At 49.8% G+C, this 17,849-nt stretch overlaps 2 protein-coding genes across 2 annotated transcripts; both read left to right on the top strand.

The window, feature by feature from the left end:
- Positions 1-4,984: 4,984 nt before the first annotated feature.
- On the top strand, positions 4,985-8,346 carry Hoxd10 (homeobox D10). The gene is made up of 2 exons (XM_021180929.2): positions 4,985-5,939; positions 7,341-8,346. Exons 1-2 carry the CDS (start codon positions 4,985-4,987, stop codon positions 7,616-7,618), a joined length of 1,233 nt encoding a protein of 410 aa, XP_021036588.2. The 3' UTR covers positions 7,619-8,346.
- A 2,494-nt stretch (positions 8,347-10,840) lies between these two features.
- On the top strand, positions 10,841-13,443 carry Hoxd9 (homeobox D9). Its single transcript, XM_021180933.3, has 2 exons — positions 10,841-12,093; positions 12,441-13,443. The coding sequence occupies exons 1-2, from the start codon at positions 11,319-11,321 to the stop codon at positions 12,680-12,682; spliced, it is 1,017 nt and encodes a 338-aa protein (XP_021036592.1). The 5' UTR covers positions 10,841-11,318; the 3' UTR covers positions 12,683-13,443.
- The last annotated feature ends 4,406 nt before the right edge of the window (positions 13,444-17,849 follow it).

Here is a 17,849-nt window from a genome sequence, read left to right as displayed (position 1 = left end):
ATAGCTGTGGTTTGAAATACGTCATAGCCACTGGGAGTTAATTAATTATGAAAATCTATTTTCATGTTGGTTTGAGTGTGGAGAGCGATGACAAACGTAAGACCCCTTCCCATTTCCCCCAAACCGCACGCGTCTTGTGAGCTTTCAGATGGCTGGGATGATTAAACGGCTTTTGTTTAAAACAGATTAGGGCGTTGGCAACTTAGCTGAGCATGTACTTAGAAAAAAAAGAAAGAAAGAAAGAAAGAAACTCCATGGGGATCGTGGGCGTCGTTTGGGGCTGAGGATTCTAGTCCATGCATGACTTGGGTGCTACCCCTGGTTACCCCAGGGCAAAGAGGGCTAGAAATTGGGGTGCGGGTGCCAGACTGGACCGATGCGGCTACTGGAGACAGTAGACTCTTTGTGAGGACGTTTGTATTTCAAAGTGTCTTGAATGGAAATGCATTTGAAGTAACAGGCCACTGTACTTGACTGAATCCGGGCCACCTTTCCTAGCTGCCCGCTGACCTTGAGGTGCGCAGTTTGCTTTGGGCACTGGCTCTTACAAACAGTTAAAATTGCTCCTGTGATTCACTGTTCCTGCAAATTCCGGGACATTGGGGAATGTCTATGTACCCTTCTCTTGCATCCTTGCCCGCGGTCCACAAGTGTGAAGAAAGGGCTCAAAGGGAGGATGGCGGCTCCCTCTCCCTTTCACCCCTAAGTTCCTTGTTAAGAGCCTGCAGTCCCTGAAATTTGCACTGACCTCTGCCTCCCTCCATCCATTCGCTGAACCACAGGCTCTAGGGCTTTCTTGTCCGCTAGTTCTCCGGGTTTCCCAGAGCTGGCTTTGCTTGCGGGAGGCTGGGGCGCCATGACTCCCCGGCTAGGCGCCAGAGAGAGGCGTGGGTGTTCCCCGCGCGGATGCCCGGCTCTGCCTGTCTTGCTGCCGGTTGGCTTTGCTTCTGTAAAACGACCTTTCTCAGGACCTAACTTCGGTTTCAGTCTAATGGGGTGAGACCCCCCTCCCCAAATGTCGTTGTGTTCCTTTGTAGGCAGCTTCATCGACCGCGCATCTGGCTGTGCGGGGGCCCCTTGGCCTTGGCTGGCAGCCGCCGGGCGGACCACCGCTGCTGCGCGGTCCACAGTGTCATTCCTCCCGGCCGCGCTCGCCCAATGTGGTCCTGTTACAGAGCAGGGGATGGGATCAGGGACTTCAGGGGCTGAAAACCTCCCCTTCTTGAGGCCGGCTAGAATGCCTGGGGCTCTTGGCGGAGGCTACCGATTCTGAGGCGCCAAGTTCTTCAGATTCTGAAGTAGAGAGAAAATGCGCCAAGTAGGAAGGAGTCTTTTGTGTCTGTGTAGAGAGGCTCGGCCCTTCTCCATTTCTTACACTTATCTCTGTAGATCCTTCCGTAGTAGTCTCCCATTTGCTTTTCAAAAGTCCTTTCCAATTGCTGCCACAGTGCTCAGTGCAACCCAGACGGGCGCCCTGGGGAGGCAGCTTTTAATTTGTCCCTATCCACTCTCTGTCCAAAGAGTGACAGAATCCAGAGGCAGCTCACGGCTCTAATTCAGGGAGACCCTAGGAACCCATAGGTCCTCTTAGGCCCAGAGCCTTACCCTTCTGAAGAAGACAAGAGAGTGAAGATACAAGCCACTTTATTATTATTATTATTATTATTATTATTATTATTATTATTATTATTACAAATGGTAATTTCTTGCTAAGGCGACCTTTTAATTTTTTTCTGTGGAAAAAAAAAAACCTGCCAGGGAGACAGGCGTCTCGGTACAAATATGGGTATCCATCTCTTTTACGATGCAATGTTGGCTTATTATTAATATTAACTGCCCTAAAGAATCTAAAGATGACTTTTTAAAAACCACCAACCACTACATTAAACACTCGAAGCAAAATAAAAGTTGGCCTCTAAAGCTACTGCCTTTCCCTTCCATTTGCTTTGTGTCAGCTCTAAGATCTTAAGGCACATTTTCTGTCCTCCCTTCTCACAGTATTTTCATTTTGCTCATGTTTTAAATTCTAGAAATTTAACATATTGACAGTTTTGACGCCAGGAATCAGTCTGAAAGCAGAAATTCGAAAGAGAAAAACAATTTTTTTTTGAGAGAATAGATTCCATTTTTAAGTTGGCATACACATTTCCCCTCTCTGCCTTTGAGTGAAGGTCTATTTAAACTCCAATCTAATACGAGGTGACTTTGAGCTTGAAGCCATGGGACACTGAAACAGAAAGACCCACACAGAGAAAAGGCAGAGCTTGCCTCTCCCACTTCACTTCAGACTTACCAGCTCTGTAAGGAATTGCTTGTTTTTAGACTGGGTGTTTTCTTCGTGTATAAATAAAGATTATGAAAGGGCATTTGATGGGCATAAAATTCCTGATTAGATTGAACAGCTCTGCATTGCTTGGGATTAGGAAAATTTGGCAATGGAAACCTGGGCAGCTCTCCTGGCCGAGATGCAAAGCAACACAATGCCTAAGCGCCAAGCTGGCGTCAGGGGGACTGCCGAGAGCTGTGCTAAGGGCACATTGTTCAGCTCTGGGCATATTTAGCTGTAGCTCAGAATTTGATCGTCACAATGTAAAAAGGGAAATTTTGAGGTGCTAATCAGTGGTTGTTAGGTTTGATCAAGATCTTAGCAACTTAGGGACCAAAGTTCTTTTCCCCCCTATGCCTTACTTAACACCCTCCACCCCCTCCCCAGCTTAAAAATAGCCACCCCTTGTAGAAAGGTAATGTTTAAATCTCGGGCTCCACCACCGGGGTGCAGCAGCCAGAGCAGTGAGAGGCTCCAGGCTTTAACCTGACAATGATGTTGTATTTGAACAGCTGCGTAAAGGTTTAAAAGGTCTGTCTCATTGCCACCGTGGAGTTTTTTAAAAGGGGTTATTGTTTGGGCGAGGGCACTGAGAGGAGACTAGCCAATCGGTCCCAAGGCCGAAAATAACCTCCAAGCCTGTTTTCATCAGGCCTGGAGAAATTCCTTTAGAGGAGGGAGGGGGACAAAGGACTTTGCTGGGGTGTGAGTGAAAAAAAAATTTTTTTTTTGTAAAGGAGCAACTAGGTCCCCCAGAATGCTGAGGGCTCCTTAAAGAGCATCGAACCCCACAGAAATGTTCTGTTGAGGCGGAAAACAGATTTATCCACAAGTTCAGTCTCTGGGCCTGAAATCCAAGGCCAGCCCATTCCTGGGCGAATGTGGGAGAAGGGAACACAGATGTCTTTTCCGACTGGGAGCTGGTTCACGGTCACAGTTTCCGGGTCCGTTTTACTTTCTTGACTGCCGGGAACGGGACCCGGAAGGCCGAAGGACGGCTCCCACACACAGGCAGGGCCTCTGGTCCAGGGCAAGTCTTTGGAAATCAAGGTTAAAGCTCCCTGCTGCTGTCCTAAGGCCCCGGGCTTCCGCAAGGCGGCTCGCCGCCTGCAACCAAAGAAGAAGGGAGGAAGTTGTTCAAGTTTCTCATAAAATTCTGAGTTTCCACGGCGGTTGTGGCAGTGGTTGTTCTTTAATGAGCTGGACCACAACCCCAGACCATATCCTCTTTATAAAACTTTCCCTCACCAGAGGAAACGGAAGACTAAGACTCTCCCTCTTTATCCCCTTCTTGCCCAAACAAAACCTTGTCAAAGAATTTTAGGGATTGTCCAAAGCTATAAAATTTAACTTCTGACAAAAGTATAGCTTTTAATATTTGACGATTTGTGTTAAAACAAAAATTGACCTTCTTGGTTAGTAGCGGAGGGGAAAAATCAATAGTATAATTTTCAATAATTCATAAAGCGAACGCCATTATGCTAAATCTTAACTATTAATCTTATCCTTTACAAAGTCTCGATTGATTTGTTAATAAAATATCTTCCCGTTTGTGGCAACAGCGGGTATAACTCTTTAAAAACCTTCAGAAGCAAGAAAATTACCAAGTAGCCCAAGAATGTAGATGAGAATTTTATTGATCGCCCTGATTCTTCTTAATATGTATTAATAAATTCCACAACCCCTTGTACCTTGCACTTGTCAGAAACCAATGCTTTTACAAAATCCATAAAAGGAAAACATATTTTTCTTTGCAGAAGATCTAAATGACACGTTTGCTTTGCTCTCTCCTCTTTTTTATTTTTATTTTTTCTTCTGGCCCGGTTTCCTAAAACTTGTGGAGCCCGGGGATCAGAGTTTTCCCTTTTCTTTTGAAAAAAATTTTCTTTTTCCTTCCTTTCTCTCTGCCCTGTGTTATCAGGGGAAGGAAATCTGGCTTCAGCTGTTTCTGGGAGCCGGAGAGACGCTTTCGCGAATAGGGAATGGCTGGCGAAGGATTATCTCCCAGCTAGGAAGCTCCCAGCGGCCGGTCCTCAAAGGTCAGGGTGTGGTTACTCTCAGAGTCAAGGCTCCAGAAGCTCCTGGGTGCCGATCTCCCCCCCCCCCTTCCCCCTTAGTTCTAGCAGAAAGATCTAAGGAGAGGGTAGCTACGGGGCTGGAACCATCATCCGAGCTTCGGGTTTGCCCAGTTGCGTGGTGGCCTCTCGACCCTCGGGGCCCTATTCGCCAGTGCTTCCCCGACACCTTGGTCCAATCTTTGCACTGAAGATTTTCACCCCCGCTTTGGAATCCTAGGGAGGGATGTTTCCGAACTAGAGGAATCGGACTCACCTTCCTGGCTGCCCAGTACTAAATTAACCAGCCCGCGCCCCTATCCCTTCCTTGGAACCGGCCCTCTTGGGCGCGTTCTGCCTGGGTATGTGCAGGGAGAGCGCTTCTGTGAGCAGGCGCCACAGCGCTCTGACTTCCCTCAGTGCGCGTGTCCTCCCGGAGGCCCCTCGAATCAAGCCTTTCCTTCCGCTGGCGGGGCCCGGTGGCCGGGTGGGGGACTCGAGTGGGGCAGGCAGGCCGGCCAAACAAGCCCCGGGAGACAGGCTGGCCGGCAGCAGAGCTCTGGGCCGGTTGTCTCCAACGCGCACTATCACAGGCGCTTAGTAGATGTCGCTGTTGTCCGTGCTTACGCGGCCAGCCGGCCGGGCTGGGGAACACGTGACCTGCAAGGAGGCTGCGGCTCAAGGCCATTTTCAAATCTCATTGGCTTGGTTGTCATGTGGTCGGCAGAGGCATCCACAATTACACCGGGAATGTTTTCCTAGCGATGTCAGCCTACAAAGGACACAATCTCTCTTCTTCAAATTCCTCCCCAAAATGTCCTTTCCCAACAGCTCTCCTGCTGCTAATACTTTTTTAGTAGATTCCTTGATCAGTGCCTGCAGGAGTGACAGTTTTTATTCGAGCAGCGCCAGCATGTACATGCCACCACCTAGCGCAGACATGGGGACCTATGGAATGCAAACCTGTGGACTGCTCCCGTCTTTGGCCAAAAGAGAAGTGAACCACCAAAATATGGGTATGAATGTACATCCTTATATACCTCAAGTAGACAGTTGGACAGACCCGAACAGATCTTGTCGAATAGAGCAACCTGTTACACAGCAAGTCCCCACTTGCTCATTCACCGCCAACATTAAAGAAGAATCCAATTGCTGCATGTATTCTGATAAGCGCAACAAACTCATTTCTGCCGAGGTCCCTTCGTACCAGAGGCTGGTCCCCGAGTCTTGTCCTGTTGAGAACCCCGAGGTTCCTGTCCCTGGATATTTTAGACTGAGTCAGACCTACGCCACCGGGAAAACCCAAGAGTACAATAACAGCCCCGAAGGCAGCTCCACTGTCATGCTCCAGCTCAACCCTCGTGGCGCGGCCAAGCCGCAGCTCTCGGCTGCCCAGCTGCAGATGGAAAAGAAGATGAACGAAAGCGCGAGCGGCCAGGAGCCCACTAAAGTCTCCCAAGTGGAGAGCCCCGAGGCCAAAGGCGGCCTTCCCGAAGACAGGAGCTGCCTGGCTGAGGTTTCCGTGTCCAGTCCCGAAGTGCAGGAGAAGGAAAGCAAAGGTCGGTATGAACAGAGTTGCCACCCCAGCGGGGCGTGCAGTCCGGTAAAACCTCGAAAAGGGAGCGCTCGGGTGCCCAGAGCGGAGCCCGGGCAGCGGAGCTCAGAGCCCATACTCCGCAGGTGCTGCTCCACCCGGGTTTTAGAAGGGAGATCCCTGCCTTGAAAGGGTCCCGGCTTCTCTCCCGCTGCTCCGGCCAGACCTGGCCCCAAGCTGATGGCGCCTGGGCAGAGGACAGGCTTGCCGGGTTTATCAGTCTTGAGTCAGATCCGAAATACAACAAAAGAGCTAAAAGGAGACCAGCCGTTTGTAAACAGGGCTCCAGTGCCCGCTTTTCTTTGGCTCAGATTTGCAGCCCTAGTTTTTGCCTTGAACCCAGGGATCATTTTAAGGTAGCCTAAGACACCGTGTTTGTGTTCAAGGGTTTGCACCCGCATCCTGCGATCTAAGAGGGGAAGGAAATGGTTTGGCCTGTTGGTGCTTGGGTGGGGAAGCAGAGGACTTCTTGCCGTTACTGAGCTAGGTAACCTTGGCTTTGTCTGGCGAAAGTGCCGCAGGCTTTGCAATCTTCTACAAAGAGGGCAAAGGCGGAGGAGGGGGAGAACAGATCTGCATTGCCCACCTAGGGCTGGGGTAATGCAAAGAACCAGGGATATGGGTTTCTAAGAAGGAATCTTGAGCCCCCACGCCCATTTCTGCAGTCTGTCCCTCAGTGTCTACCGGGTGAGCCACAGAGTTACATTTCTGAAGGAAGGCTTTTGTGTGAGAGCAAAGAAAAATTGAGGAAATTCTGGGGGGGAGGGGGGAACAGTAACAATGCCCAGTCAGGGTAGAGAAGGGATCCCTGCTTCCTCATTATCTCTTGAAACAGCCTGCATCCCTATAAACCTGGTTGTGGATCTCCTTGTCTGCCTAGGAGGGGTGGGTAAGAAGCGGCCGACTTGGGGCCCTGGAGCAGTAGTGAGATACTGGTAGATGAAGCAAGCTATGGTTCTTTCTGGTGGGCTGACGGCTTAGAATGTTTTTTGGGGGAGGGAGGAATCCTGTAAAGTTTGCTATTATAGTCACATTTTGTGCAACCCAGAAAAGTTGTGTAGGAGAGAGAGAGAGAGAGAGAGAGAGAGAGAGAGAGAGAGAGAGAGAGAGAGAGAGAGAGAGAGAGAGAATATGAGGAGGCAGCCTCTGGCACAGAATATCCTTTCATTCATCGAGTTAAGTGTTTATTTCTAAATTGGTACCAATTTACAATCCCCTTCATGCCCACCTTTGTAAGTAATGTTTAATACCAGCATTGTCCAAAGCAGCCTGTCTGGCAGCAGGGTCATGGCCAAGGGTATATTTGAATGGACTGAGAGAAAAAAAAATCTTGATTTTTTTTTTCTTCTCCCTTTAATTTTGTTAGAGGAAATCAAGTCTGATACTCCAACCAGCAATTGGCTCACTGCAAAGAGTGGCAGAAAGAAGAGGTGCCCTTACACCAAGCACCAAACGCTGGAATTGGAAAAAGAGTTCTTGTTCAATATGTACCTCACCCGCGAGCGCCGCCTAGAGATCAGTAAGAGCGTTAACCTCACCGACAGGCAGGTCAAGATCTGGTTTCAAAACCGCCGAATGAAACTCAAGAAGATGAGCCGAGAGAATCGAATCCGAGAACTGACCGCCAACCTCACCTTTTCTTAGGTCTGAGGCCCATGTGAGGCCAGGATCCGAGAGGGGGCACCGAGTTCCAGGCCTGAGTGCTGGAGGACTGGCAAGGCGGAAACAAAACCTTCATTGCTCTTTGGTTTTTTTGTTTTGTTTTGTTTTGTTCTGTTCTGTTCTGTTTTCCTGCTAGAATGTGACTTTGGGGTCATTCTGTTCGTGCTGCAAGTGATCTGTAATCCCTATGAGTATACATATATATATTAAAAAAACTTAGCACGTGTAATTTATTTTTTCATCGTAATGCAGGGTAACTATTACTGCGCATTTTCATTTGGGTCTTAACTTATTGGAACTGTAGAACATCCATCTAAACGTATCCATCGCATCCACCCATCTATCCCACCAGCAATGTGACTTTTCCATGTTTTTCCTAACATAAAAGTTCTCTGTGTGTGGTTAGCCCATGAACTCATGGCATTTTGAAAACATCCAGTATTTTAAAAAAACAAACAACCTATATCTATATATATTTCAAAAGATTAAGAAAACCCACAAGCTTTGGGGGGAGGGGGACTTTAAAAAGCACATTACAATGTATCTTTTCATAAATGAACTTAGCAATTGTCCTTGGTGAAATGGAGTATTGATGACTTATGCCTTGTAGCCTTTCCTTGTGGTGCATCTGTGGTTTGGTAGAAGTACAAGCGCAACCTGTGCTTTTCTGTGCATGTTCTGGTCGCATGTGTAATGCAATAAACTCTGGAAATGGGTTTGTTCCTTCTGCTTTCTGAAATGGAAATATACGTTTTGATGGAGAGGAAAGCCTTTGGGGAGGGTTTCTTCTGACCAAACTGCTCTTCAGGGGGCAGTGGACTAGGGGACTGGGAGGGGCAGGAGAAAGGAGATGGGAGGAGAAAAACTGGAGAAGACCTAGGCTGTTAGAATATGGCAATGATGGGTTTGAGAAGGGTTTGTGATTCAGCCTGAGAGCTCAGTCTTCATAACTGGGAAGACTGTTCTCGTCTCTCCCACCCCCTAATCTTATTAATATAATTGCATTCTCAATGGGATGAGCTTCCCTCAACCCCCCGAGCCTGGTAAGTAAGAACCCACTGCAGGCTTTTGCCTCCAGTCCCCCATTTGTGTGTTTTCTTCTCTTTGGTTTTGGTTATGTTATTTTTAATGCTTTCAGTGAGCTCTTGGTGACTTCTGGCTGGGGAATCCATCTTCAGGGGCTAGGTTGAAACTAGTAATGCCCACCTGGAACCTGGCTGGCCTCCATTGCAGGAACAAGCAACAGCTTAGCAGGGCACTGGATCCAATTGTGACCCCCAAGTCCCTTTCTCTTTCCCATCTGCCCCAAGCTCGACAACCAGACCCAGCGAAGCCAAGTTGGGTGAGTGTTCTCATTTTATTCTACCTTGGTTCCTTTCTGAGAAGGATTAATATTCAGCCATTGCCTTTGAGTGGCCCACATTAACTATTTAAAGGAAAAAAGTGGAACTATTCCCCCAGTCAAATCTCTCACTATTTAATTACAAAATGTTCATTTGCAGTCACTGTGTCTGAGCTGTCAGGTGACTGAAAGCAGTTGCAAGTGACCATGACTTCTCAACAAGTCTGTCCAATGGGCCTTTTACACACATGGGTTGGAAAATTCAAACCAACATCTGTAGAATCCCTGTCACTGAGCTCACAGTCATCTCGTGCTACCAGGAAAAAGGCAAGAGATTCTTGTGGGAAGAGGTGTCTGAACTCGTTGCCCCAAGTCCTGCCTGTGGTTTTTAACCCATCTTCAAAGAATTTCACCAAACAGGACCCCCCCCCCCAAACACAGGCCCTTTTCCTCCCAAAGAACGGTCCATTCAGTCTCTCTGAGCTGCAGCGCCACATCCAGACAGTCTTTGGGATGCTCAGTACTGATTTTTTAAAACCTCCTCTCCCAAACCCCAAATCCTCTGAAATTCCAAGACAGGTCCCTTTAGGGACGTATTTTCTGAGGCTAGCAGAGAGAGAGAGAGAGAGAGAGAGAGAGAGAGAGAGAGAGAGAGAGAGAGAGGTGTCTGACTCCATTCTAGCTTGAGAGGACTGGAATAAATTTGCCCCTGACTTACCTTGGATGGGCAAGAGAAGTAGAGTGATTTTAATCTCTGCGTTTCTCCCAGCGATGTGGGGAGCGCCATTAGTTGCTGATGGGGGGAAACCTGTGCTACAGGAAAGGGCAGGCCCCCTGAAACAAAATCAGAAAGCCATTCGCCAAGGCAATCAATCAGGTCCTAAGTAGCCATTTACCCCCTTTCTTGGCGGGGCTAGAGGTGGGCTGGGAGCCCTCCAAGGGTGCTCTGGGCAACTTGTAGAGCAAGGAATATGTCCTCTCAGCCGCCGCTGGCGTGAGGCTTTTGTCTCGGCTCCCAGGCAGGCTTTGTACCATGGATTTGGGAGTGACAATGGGCATTTCTCTCAGATTCAAGGCTGCCCGGCCTTACCTCTCAAGGGGAAAACTGGAAAGGGGGTGGATCAAGGACCTGTTCTTTCGTCTGGATTTTGAAGACATTTTCAGAATCCGTTTGCAGGCACGTGTGAAAGGCACGCAGCGAACCTACCCTCGGAGATGCGGTTCCTGCAGGCCTCACTGAGGCTGGGCTAATTCCGGCTAGTGAGAACCGGTCTCACTGGCCTTTAGGTTTTCCCCTCTGTGGCATGTTTTCTTGCAGGGCCATTCCAGAAGGCTGGAAAAAGATGAGGCACCATGGCCATCACTGTCGGCTCCTTGGGACTCCAGTGCTCACCACCCATGCGAGGGCAGAGAGACAGCCCTTGGAGGCCGCCCCTTGGAAGCCATGCTGAGCTGGACCAGGCCCGGGAATCCAGTTGACCCAGCTCACCCCCTGGGCCTTGGGGCGTGTGCCTAGCTTCATGTCGAGGGTGTACGTGTGGCTGCCCCGGGAGTGTGAGTGCGGTAGAGGGAGGGGCACTCCGAGCTGCTCCATCCGTCCGTTTTATTAGGGACACATTAATCTATAATCAAATACACCTCATAAAATTTTTATTGAAAGGCATAATATCATTACAGAGGTCTTCCACCTGTTTTAAACAACACGCCAAGCTGTGAGAGCGTGTGTGTGTGTGTGTGTGTGTGTGTGTGTGTGTGTGTGTAGGGATGGGTTTAGGTAAGAAAAGAGGCGAGGGGAGAACGACTCCCTTTGGGCGACAGGGGGCCGCCCTTAAAGGCCAGCCTGCCTGGGGCAGCCCGGGCCCGGGAGCCTCCAACTGCTCCGGGGCTTTGGATAATCGCCTAGGTGTGACTTAGAAGCCCGGCTCAGGGCTCAGAGCCCAGGAGTCGGAGAACCAGAGTCCGGGTGGAGATCGCAGGACCCAGAGAGGCAAGAAGAGATGAACAAATAGTCCCCAGCGCCTCCTGCGGCCGCAGTTAGGCCTGTGGTCGCCGCCGCCACCAGGGCGGGCTGAGCCGGGCCAGGCCGGGCTGGTGCGTGGACCTGGGCCCGGCAGCTCTAATTGCAACGCTCCTGTTGATGATTTTTTTTTTTTTTTAAATCACAGCAGCCCCCAGTTTAGCGGACTGATTTACTCCGGGTATTGGTAAATATGATCACGTGGGCCGCGCGACCAATGGTGGTGGCTGCAGCCTGCGAACTAGTCGGCGGCTCGGGCGCCGGCGAGGAGCCGCTCGGCGGTGGGCAGTGGAACCTTGGGTGGGAGCGAGCGGCGCCTCACCATGTCGTCCAGTGGCACCCTCAGCAACTACTACGTGGACTCGCTCATAGGCCATGAGGGCGACGAGGTGTTCGCCGCGCGCTTTGGGCCACCGGGGCCGGGGACACAGGGCCGGCCCGCAGGTGTGGCCGATGGCCCGGCCGCCGCCACCGCCGAGTTCGCCTCGTGTAGTTTTGCCCCCAAATCGTCCGTGTTCTCCGCCTCGTGGTCCGCGGTGGCCGCCCAGCCCCCGGCGGCGGCGACGATGAGCGGCCTGTACCACCCGTACGTGTCCCCGCCGCCCCTGGCCGCCGCCGAGCCGGGACGCTACGTACGCTCCTGGATGGAGCCGCTGCCCGGCTTCCCCGGCGGCGCGGGCGGTGGCGGTGGCAGTGGTGGCGGCGGTGGCGGAGGCCCGGGTCCCGTTCCCAGCCCCGGTGGCCCAGCCAACGGGCGCCACTACGGGATTAAGCCTGAAACCGGAGCGGCCCCGGCCCCCGCTGCAGCCTCCACCTCCTCCTCCTCCACCTCCTCGTCCTCCTCCTCCAAAAGGACTGAGTGCTCCGCGGCCCGCGAGTCCCAGGGGAGCGGAGGCCCAGAATTCCCGTGCAACTCGTTCCTGCGGGACAAGGCGGCGGCGGCGACAGGGAACGGGCCCGGGGTGGGAATCGGGACCGGGCCAGGGGCGGTAGGCTCGTCCGAGACCTCAGCTTGCAGCGATCACCCGAGCCCGGGCTGCCCGCTGAAGGAGGAGGAGAAGCAGCCGCCGCAGCCGCCGCAGCAGCAACTTGACCCAAGTAAGTGCAAAAGAAATTGCCCCCTGATTTATTGCTGAAACCTGTAAGGCTCGAATGTGCAAAACTGATAGTTTTACTAACCTATAAAAACGTCTAGACGCCTACCCAAGCCTAGGCGAGCAACACGTATCCATAAAAAAGCTTCCCATAACCACCTACCTTGGGCGCGCGGTTTGTACGGTAAACAGAGCGCGGGCATTAAGGCTTTTTATGATAATTCCCCCAAGTTGTGAAAAGCGTCCATCCTTGGTGAAATTAATTTAACGACCTCTCTTCCCCACCCTGTCGTCTCTCCCTGCCTCCCCTCCGCCCCTCGCTCCCTTGTCTGCAAACCCCCCTCTTCCTAGACAACCCTGCAGCGAACTGGATCCACGCTCGCTCCACCCGGAAAAAGCGCTGTCCCTACACCAAATACCAGACGCTAGAGCTGGAGAAGGAATTCCTCTTCAACATGTACCTCACCCGGGACCGGCGCTACGAGGTGGCCAGGATTCTGAACCTTACAGAGAGACAAGTCAAAATCTGGTTCCAGAACCGTAGGATGAAAATGAAAAAGATGAGCAAGGAGAAATGCCCCAAAGGAGACTGACCCAGTGCGGGTCTGGCCTGCAGCACTCAAAAGGCAGCGGGTTTTGGGGTTTTTGTTGTTGTTGTTGTTTGTTTGTTTTCTTTGTGGGTGCTTGATTCAGAAACTCTGCAGCGACTCGGACTTTCTTCTTCTTTTTTAGGTAGAAGTGACTGTGTGGTTGGTCTCTGTGAGTTATCTGGGGGACACTGTATTTGCTCGCATATGTATTGGAGAAACCAAGTGGCTTTGGAGTCTTGTCCTGTCCCACTCCCTCCCTTCTCTGCTCCCTGATTCCTTAGGAAATGCTATATTTTGTGAGTGCACGCAGGCTTGATGGAGCCCTATTCTGTGTAAATGTCCCTCATGTTTCTGAAAAGTGCTGTAGTTTAGTCTCACCCTATCCAGCCTCCCAAACAGGGCCAACTATCTAATTCCGAGAATCTGAAGGAAGAGAGAGACTGTGGACACCCCCACCCTGCTCTCCCAACCAAACCCCAACTCAGCTGCTCAAGGCAGGAAAACCCCTTTCCTAGGGGAGCCGGCGGACTGACTTCCACAGAGGCCTACCGAGAAGCCCTGGGCCCTGGGGCGCGAGATTGGGGGTGGGGGGTGGGGATAGGCTTAGTCCTCAGAGCACCAGGGAAGCTACTTTCTCCCCGGGAGGACTGAGCTCCCATTGGGCGGCCTCGGGAGGTGGCCTTCCATATTCCTCCCTGAGGACCAGTTGTAAATGTTACCGCTTCCAACAAATAAATGCTGATCTGAACAAATGGAGTCCAGCCGCTGGCCCTGAACGTTGTGTGACTGCTCTCTGTGTCTTTGCAAAATAACATAATCATCAGACTGAAAAGGGACACATTGCTAAAGGTTGGCGGTTCGAGCACCTGGAGGGTCTCTGAGACGCCTCGAAGATTGTGTAAGCACACCTGGCGGCGGAAGAGCACAACTTTGGAAGGTGTCTTGGCACTTCCACTATCCTGTAGCCAGGGCCACAATGAATTCCCAGCCTTAGGCCCGGGGGGGAGCCTCTCTGCAGAGCCACTGGCGCCAGGAACCAGGCATCCTTTTGCTAAAGCTTTGACACACCGCACCTCTGGCTTACTTCTATCCTGGAGACCCAGCCACCAACCCCCCCATCTCCAAACAAGGGAAAGGGCACTCTGGAGTAACTCCCCCAGGCCTGCGAGGCTGGCTGGCTCCAGGAGGTCCTAGCCGGTTGGGCAGTGAGCTTCCACCCCTCCCCACCAAAGCCCCAAAGTGACCTTAGAGGATCAAAATGGTCAAGGCTCTCCTCCCCATATCCTTCTCCTGCCGCCCATCCCCTTCAGCCAGCTTCTGTGTATGTTTAGCCCCCAGCTTGGCCCTCTGAGGCCGCTTTGAGAGGCTAAAATGAAGGTCATTGTGAGGGTTTAGGCGAATCACTGGCGTTGTAGGCCCTAGAGGAGGCCGCGGCGCCGGACAGCCTGGGTTGGGCGGAAGGCGTGTGGGGGGGTGATGGTAGAGATCTTGGGGAATCCTGATGAAAGAGGGGGACTCCAAGAAAAAAGCAGATGGGGGCTGGGAGGGAAAGCCAAGGCCCAGATCCGGCCGAAGGTGCTGCATCCTCCGCCCCTTAGGCCAGGCGGATACCTACAGCTCTTTGAAAACAGGAAGAGCCAAGGTGTCATAAAGCCATCGAGCCGGCGAGACGTCTGGAGGTAATGAGTTTACGACAGCCCAGGCGCTTCGCTTTGAAACCATCTCATTTTGATGTTTGTGGGAGGAAAGAAAAAATGCAGACAAAACTGGGTCTTAAAATCTGGACAATAAAATATAAACAAGACCTAGACCAAGAAGGAAAGGACTTGGAAGCCCCCAGCGAGGTGTGAGCATCCAGAAAATAAAAATGAGAGGTGATATCTTTCTGAATTTTAAAATGGGGCGAACGTTAGAGGTAGTCTATGGCGGGTGGCTCTTTAATATTTTGACTGTGGCCATGATCTATCTGGTTCTTTTAATAATAAAAGAAAGACAATAATGCCATTCTGCTGTTACTTGAGATGGCCAGGAGTGATCTTGGGCCATTTACTCAAGCATCTCTTAGAATTATGTCTTGTGAGAAAGGGGGGAGTCACACCCCTCTTCACTGGTTCTCCACACCAAATTTTCAGGCAAAAATATAGAAGTTTGTTCACTTATTACAGATACAGCCATTTAAGCTAACTTGGCAAAAACATTTCTGAAAATGAGAGACAGAAATTTAGCAAGAAACACACTGATTTGGTAGTGTTTGTTTGGTTTTTTTTAAAAGACAAATAGACTGCTTATCTAATTCGGTTAAGTCTGTCACTTATACAACCTAAAAAAAAAAATTCTCATTTATTGTCTAGAGAAATTTGAATACACATAAGCCCAACAGGGACTTTCCGGACAGGCGCTCGAGATGTAGCAAAAGCTTCTAATTTGACTTTAATCCACCCCAAATTATCCAGTTTAATGGGCCCAAAACATTACAATTAGAAAGTTGAACTAGCAAATACTGACGACTTAATGTTGTGAGTAACAGCTTTTAGGGGAAAACCAATAATATTTGACTTCCAGAAAATTTTTAGCTGTCAAAATGCCTGCTTTCTTTGAAAAAAAAGTCTCATCAACTAATATTTTTAAAGTTTTTATTTTTGTTAAACCTTGCCTGTCCTATAATTGTGCGTAAAAAACACAGCTGGGAGATTAAAGAATGGGGGACTTGCGGTGTCTGGCAAAAGACAGGCTGGAAGCTTTTGGCGAACATGCTACTTGCAAGTTCTTGCGAGCACAAATGAGAATTTCGTCTGTATTCAGGAGCCCATGGTTGCTGCACTTGACTTGTTGACAGTCAAAGAGATGAAGCAGTATTAATGTCAGCGGTCCAAACCCAAGTCAAACTAAAGAATTAAGATTAGAATTGGTTTGAGCCAAATGAAAGGAAAATCAAACTCGGCTGGCTTGCGACCGCATTTGGCCACTAGAGAGCGCTGTTGCTCCACTTTCTGATCTCGTAAAGCTAGCGTTGTGGTGCAGGAAGGTTTTGATTAAAAATATTTACAATCTTACTTTTAATCTTAAATTAGGATAAATTTAACAAAAATAAACAACGTGAACTATTAATTTCTCAAGCCGTGCTAGTAAGGCATAAAATTTTGGTTCAGTCAGCATTTCAGAAAAATCTGAACCGTTGTGCAGAAATTATAAACTGTTAATGCAGGCAGTCCATCAAAACAGAAATGTGTAAAAGCAGAGATATTTATGAAGTTAACCAGCTTTTTTTCTTTTCCGACAACAGACGGAATGCTTAAATCACATTGAAAAACCCACATTATTTTGCTGTCAGAGAAAACGCGTTGTTGTGTTTTAAAAATTAGGCCTGAATCTGTAGAAATGAGGGCCATATTCATGGGCAACCTCCCAAATATATGGAGTTTTTAAAAGTGCCGTGTGTTACTGAGATATGGGTCCTCAAAATTCCCCCCATTCCATTCCCAGACCTGTTCATTCAGTCAATGTCCAAATACACCCACGTTCCCCTGAACATCCAGGCCAAACAGTGGAATAAAAAGGGCACAGTTACCGAGTTTAGCTCCAAGGCTTTATTGAAAAGAAAATCATTTCATTGAACATTTGCAGGGCAGAAGTTCAAATCCTAAAAAGTCAGAATCAGTTGTTAAACTTCGCATTTGAAGGATACTTGAAAGAAAAAAAACGAAACCTAATAAAACACCCTTGCCCTTGACCACCCCCAATAACACGTCCCCTATACTCTCTAATGTAAATTTTAATAACACAAGTCTTTATCATCTATAGGGTCATCAATAATTTGTTTACCTTCACCACTTTTAGCTATTACTTTTCGAAATAATCGAGTCGGACAGTACTAACGAAAATGCCTTTCTATGATGACCTTATTTATAAAAAGGAGATTCAGACCTCTCGGACTGACCTCGCGATTCTTTCCACATGGGCTGAACAACCCCCGCAAGGGATGGAAGGTCTTTAAAATTCTGGCCTCCTGAATCTTTGAGTCCATCTGGGTTTTTAGGCATTTGCATTTGGCCGTGGGAAGTCAGCACGGTGTGATTTAGTGTAAGCTGGAGAGTCTTTGGTGAGCTGGGGTGTATCTTCTAGGTCTGTCCTCAAGATCAGAGAGCTGGTGTCCTCCAGACACCGGATTATCCCAAAGGATAAAGGGTTCAGCACCTAAAGGGAGAGGGAGGGAGAGAAAAGGGGGCAGAAAGATGAGAGGGGGGAGGGAGAATAAGAATATCAATATATTTTTATTGGATATTCAAACGAGAGGGGGGGAAGATGACTGTGTAGGGAAGCGATTGTTGGTGTAAAGCCACGCAGATTTGCACAGGTGCCACGGTAAGGGCACTGCCTATTCCAGAAAATGCAAATCCTGGACTCCTGCAGACAACACTGCGTCTCTTCCTTAACGCCCACAAACCAGGCATTCTCTTGATTTCTGAGCCTTCTCTTTATTTCTCTCGGGAAAATCAAGTTTATACTAAGGCCTGCATCCAGTCTCTGGCAGTTATTTCCGAGTGGTGTGTGAGCTAAGGTCGTTAAGCACAGGACAGGGAAGGTCTGCCTGCAGCTGCCTGGAACCAGCACGGTCCGAAAGCGGACTGAGGAATTCAATTTCTCCTGCCCCATCCCCCGGCCCCCGCCGCGCTCCACCCGGGGCCACAGCCTGAGTCTGGGCGCCTGGGTTGGGACCCGGGAGCCCTGCGCTCTGCCCTAGGAAATGCCACCCACCCCGGCATGATTCCTTCTTCCCACAGGGAACGTTTCTGCCACTCTTCTCTTCACTCATGTCCCCTTCCCACATTCTCTCGCCTCCCCCTCCCTCCCCGTGGCCAACACTGACGTCTATCAAGGGTGAAATGATGGAAACTATATTCATGGGCATGATTTCCATTAAATATCAATTAACCTGGGAGCCTCAACCAGGCATGCAGTGCGTCAAGGGTAAATGTACATCTCATTTCCACAGGGCCTGCTCGGCTGGAAAAAGCAGGACTTTGATTCGCTTTGATAAGGTCAAGATTCGGAGGCTGGATTGTGGCTTTTTAATCAAAACCACTTAGCTAGGCCCAAACAAATGCAAGGGCCAATCAATCCGTCAACCTCGCTCGTCCACGGTCAGAAATGGGGGGGGGGGGGGGAAGCC

Source organism: Mus caroli, unplaced genomic scaffold (genome assembly GCF_978045245.1).
Source record: "Mus caroli unplaced genomic scaffold, Mus_caroli_1 scaffold_2, whole genome shotgun sequence".
NCBI classification, from domain to species: domain Eukaryota; kingdom Metazoa; phylum Chordata; class Mammalia; order Rodentia; family Muridae; genus Mus; species Mus caroli.
The sequence above is the reverse complement of the archived record's forward strand: the minus strand, read 5'-3'. Positions and strand labels throughout refer to the sequence as shown.

What these genes read in the sequence shown, in the direction of transcription:
- Hoxd10 (XM_021180929.2), top strand. Translation starts at nt 4,985, where the DNA reads ATGTCGCTGTTGTCCGTGCTTACGCGGCCAGCCGGCCGGGCTGGGGAA. An exon ending in GCAGGAGAAGGAAAGCAAAG is followed by an intron (nt 5,940 to 7,340) that starts GTCGGTATGAAC and finishes TAATTTTGTTAG; the next exon opens with AGGAAATCAAGTCTGATACT.
- Hoxd9 (XM_021180933.3), top strand. Translation starts at nt 11,319, where the DNA reads ATGTCGTCCAGTGGCACCCTCAGCAACTACTACGTGGACTCGCTCATA. An exon ending in GCAGCAGCAACTTGACCCAA is followed by an intron (nt 12,094 to 12,440) that starts GTAAGTGCAAAA and finishes CCCTCTTCCTAG; the next exon opens with ACAACCCTGCAGCGAACTGG.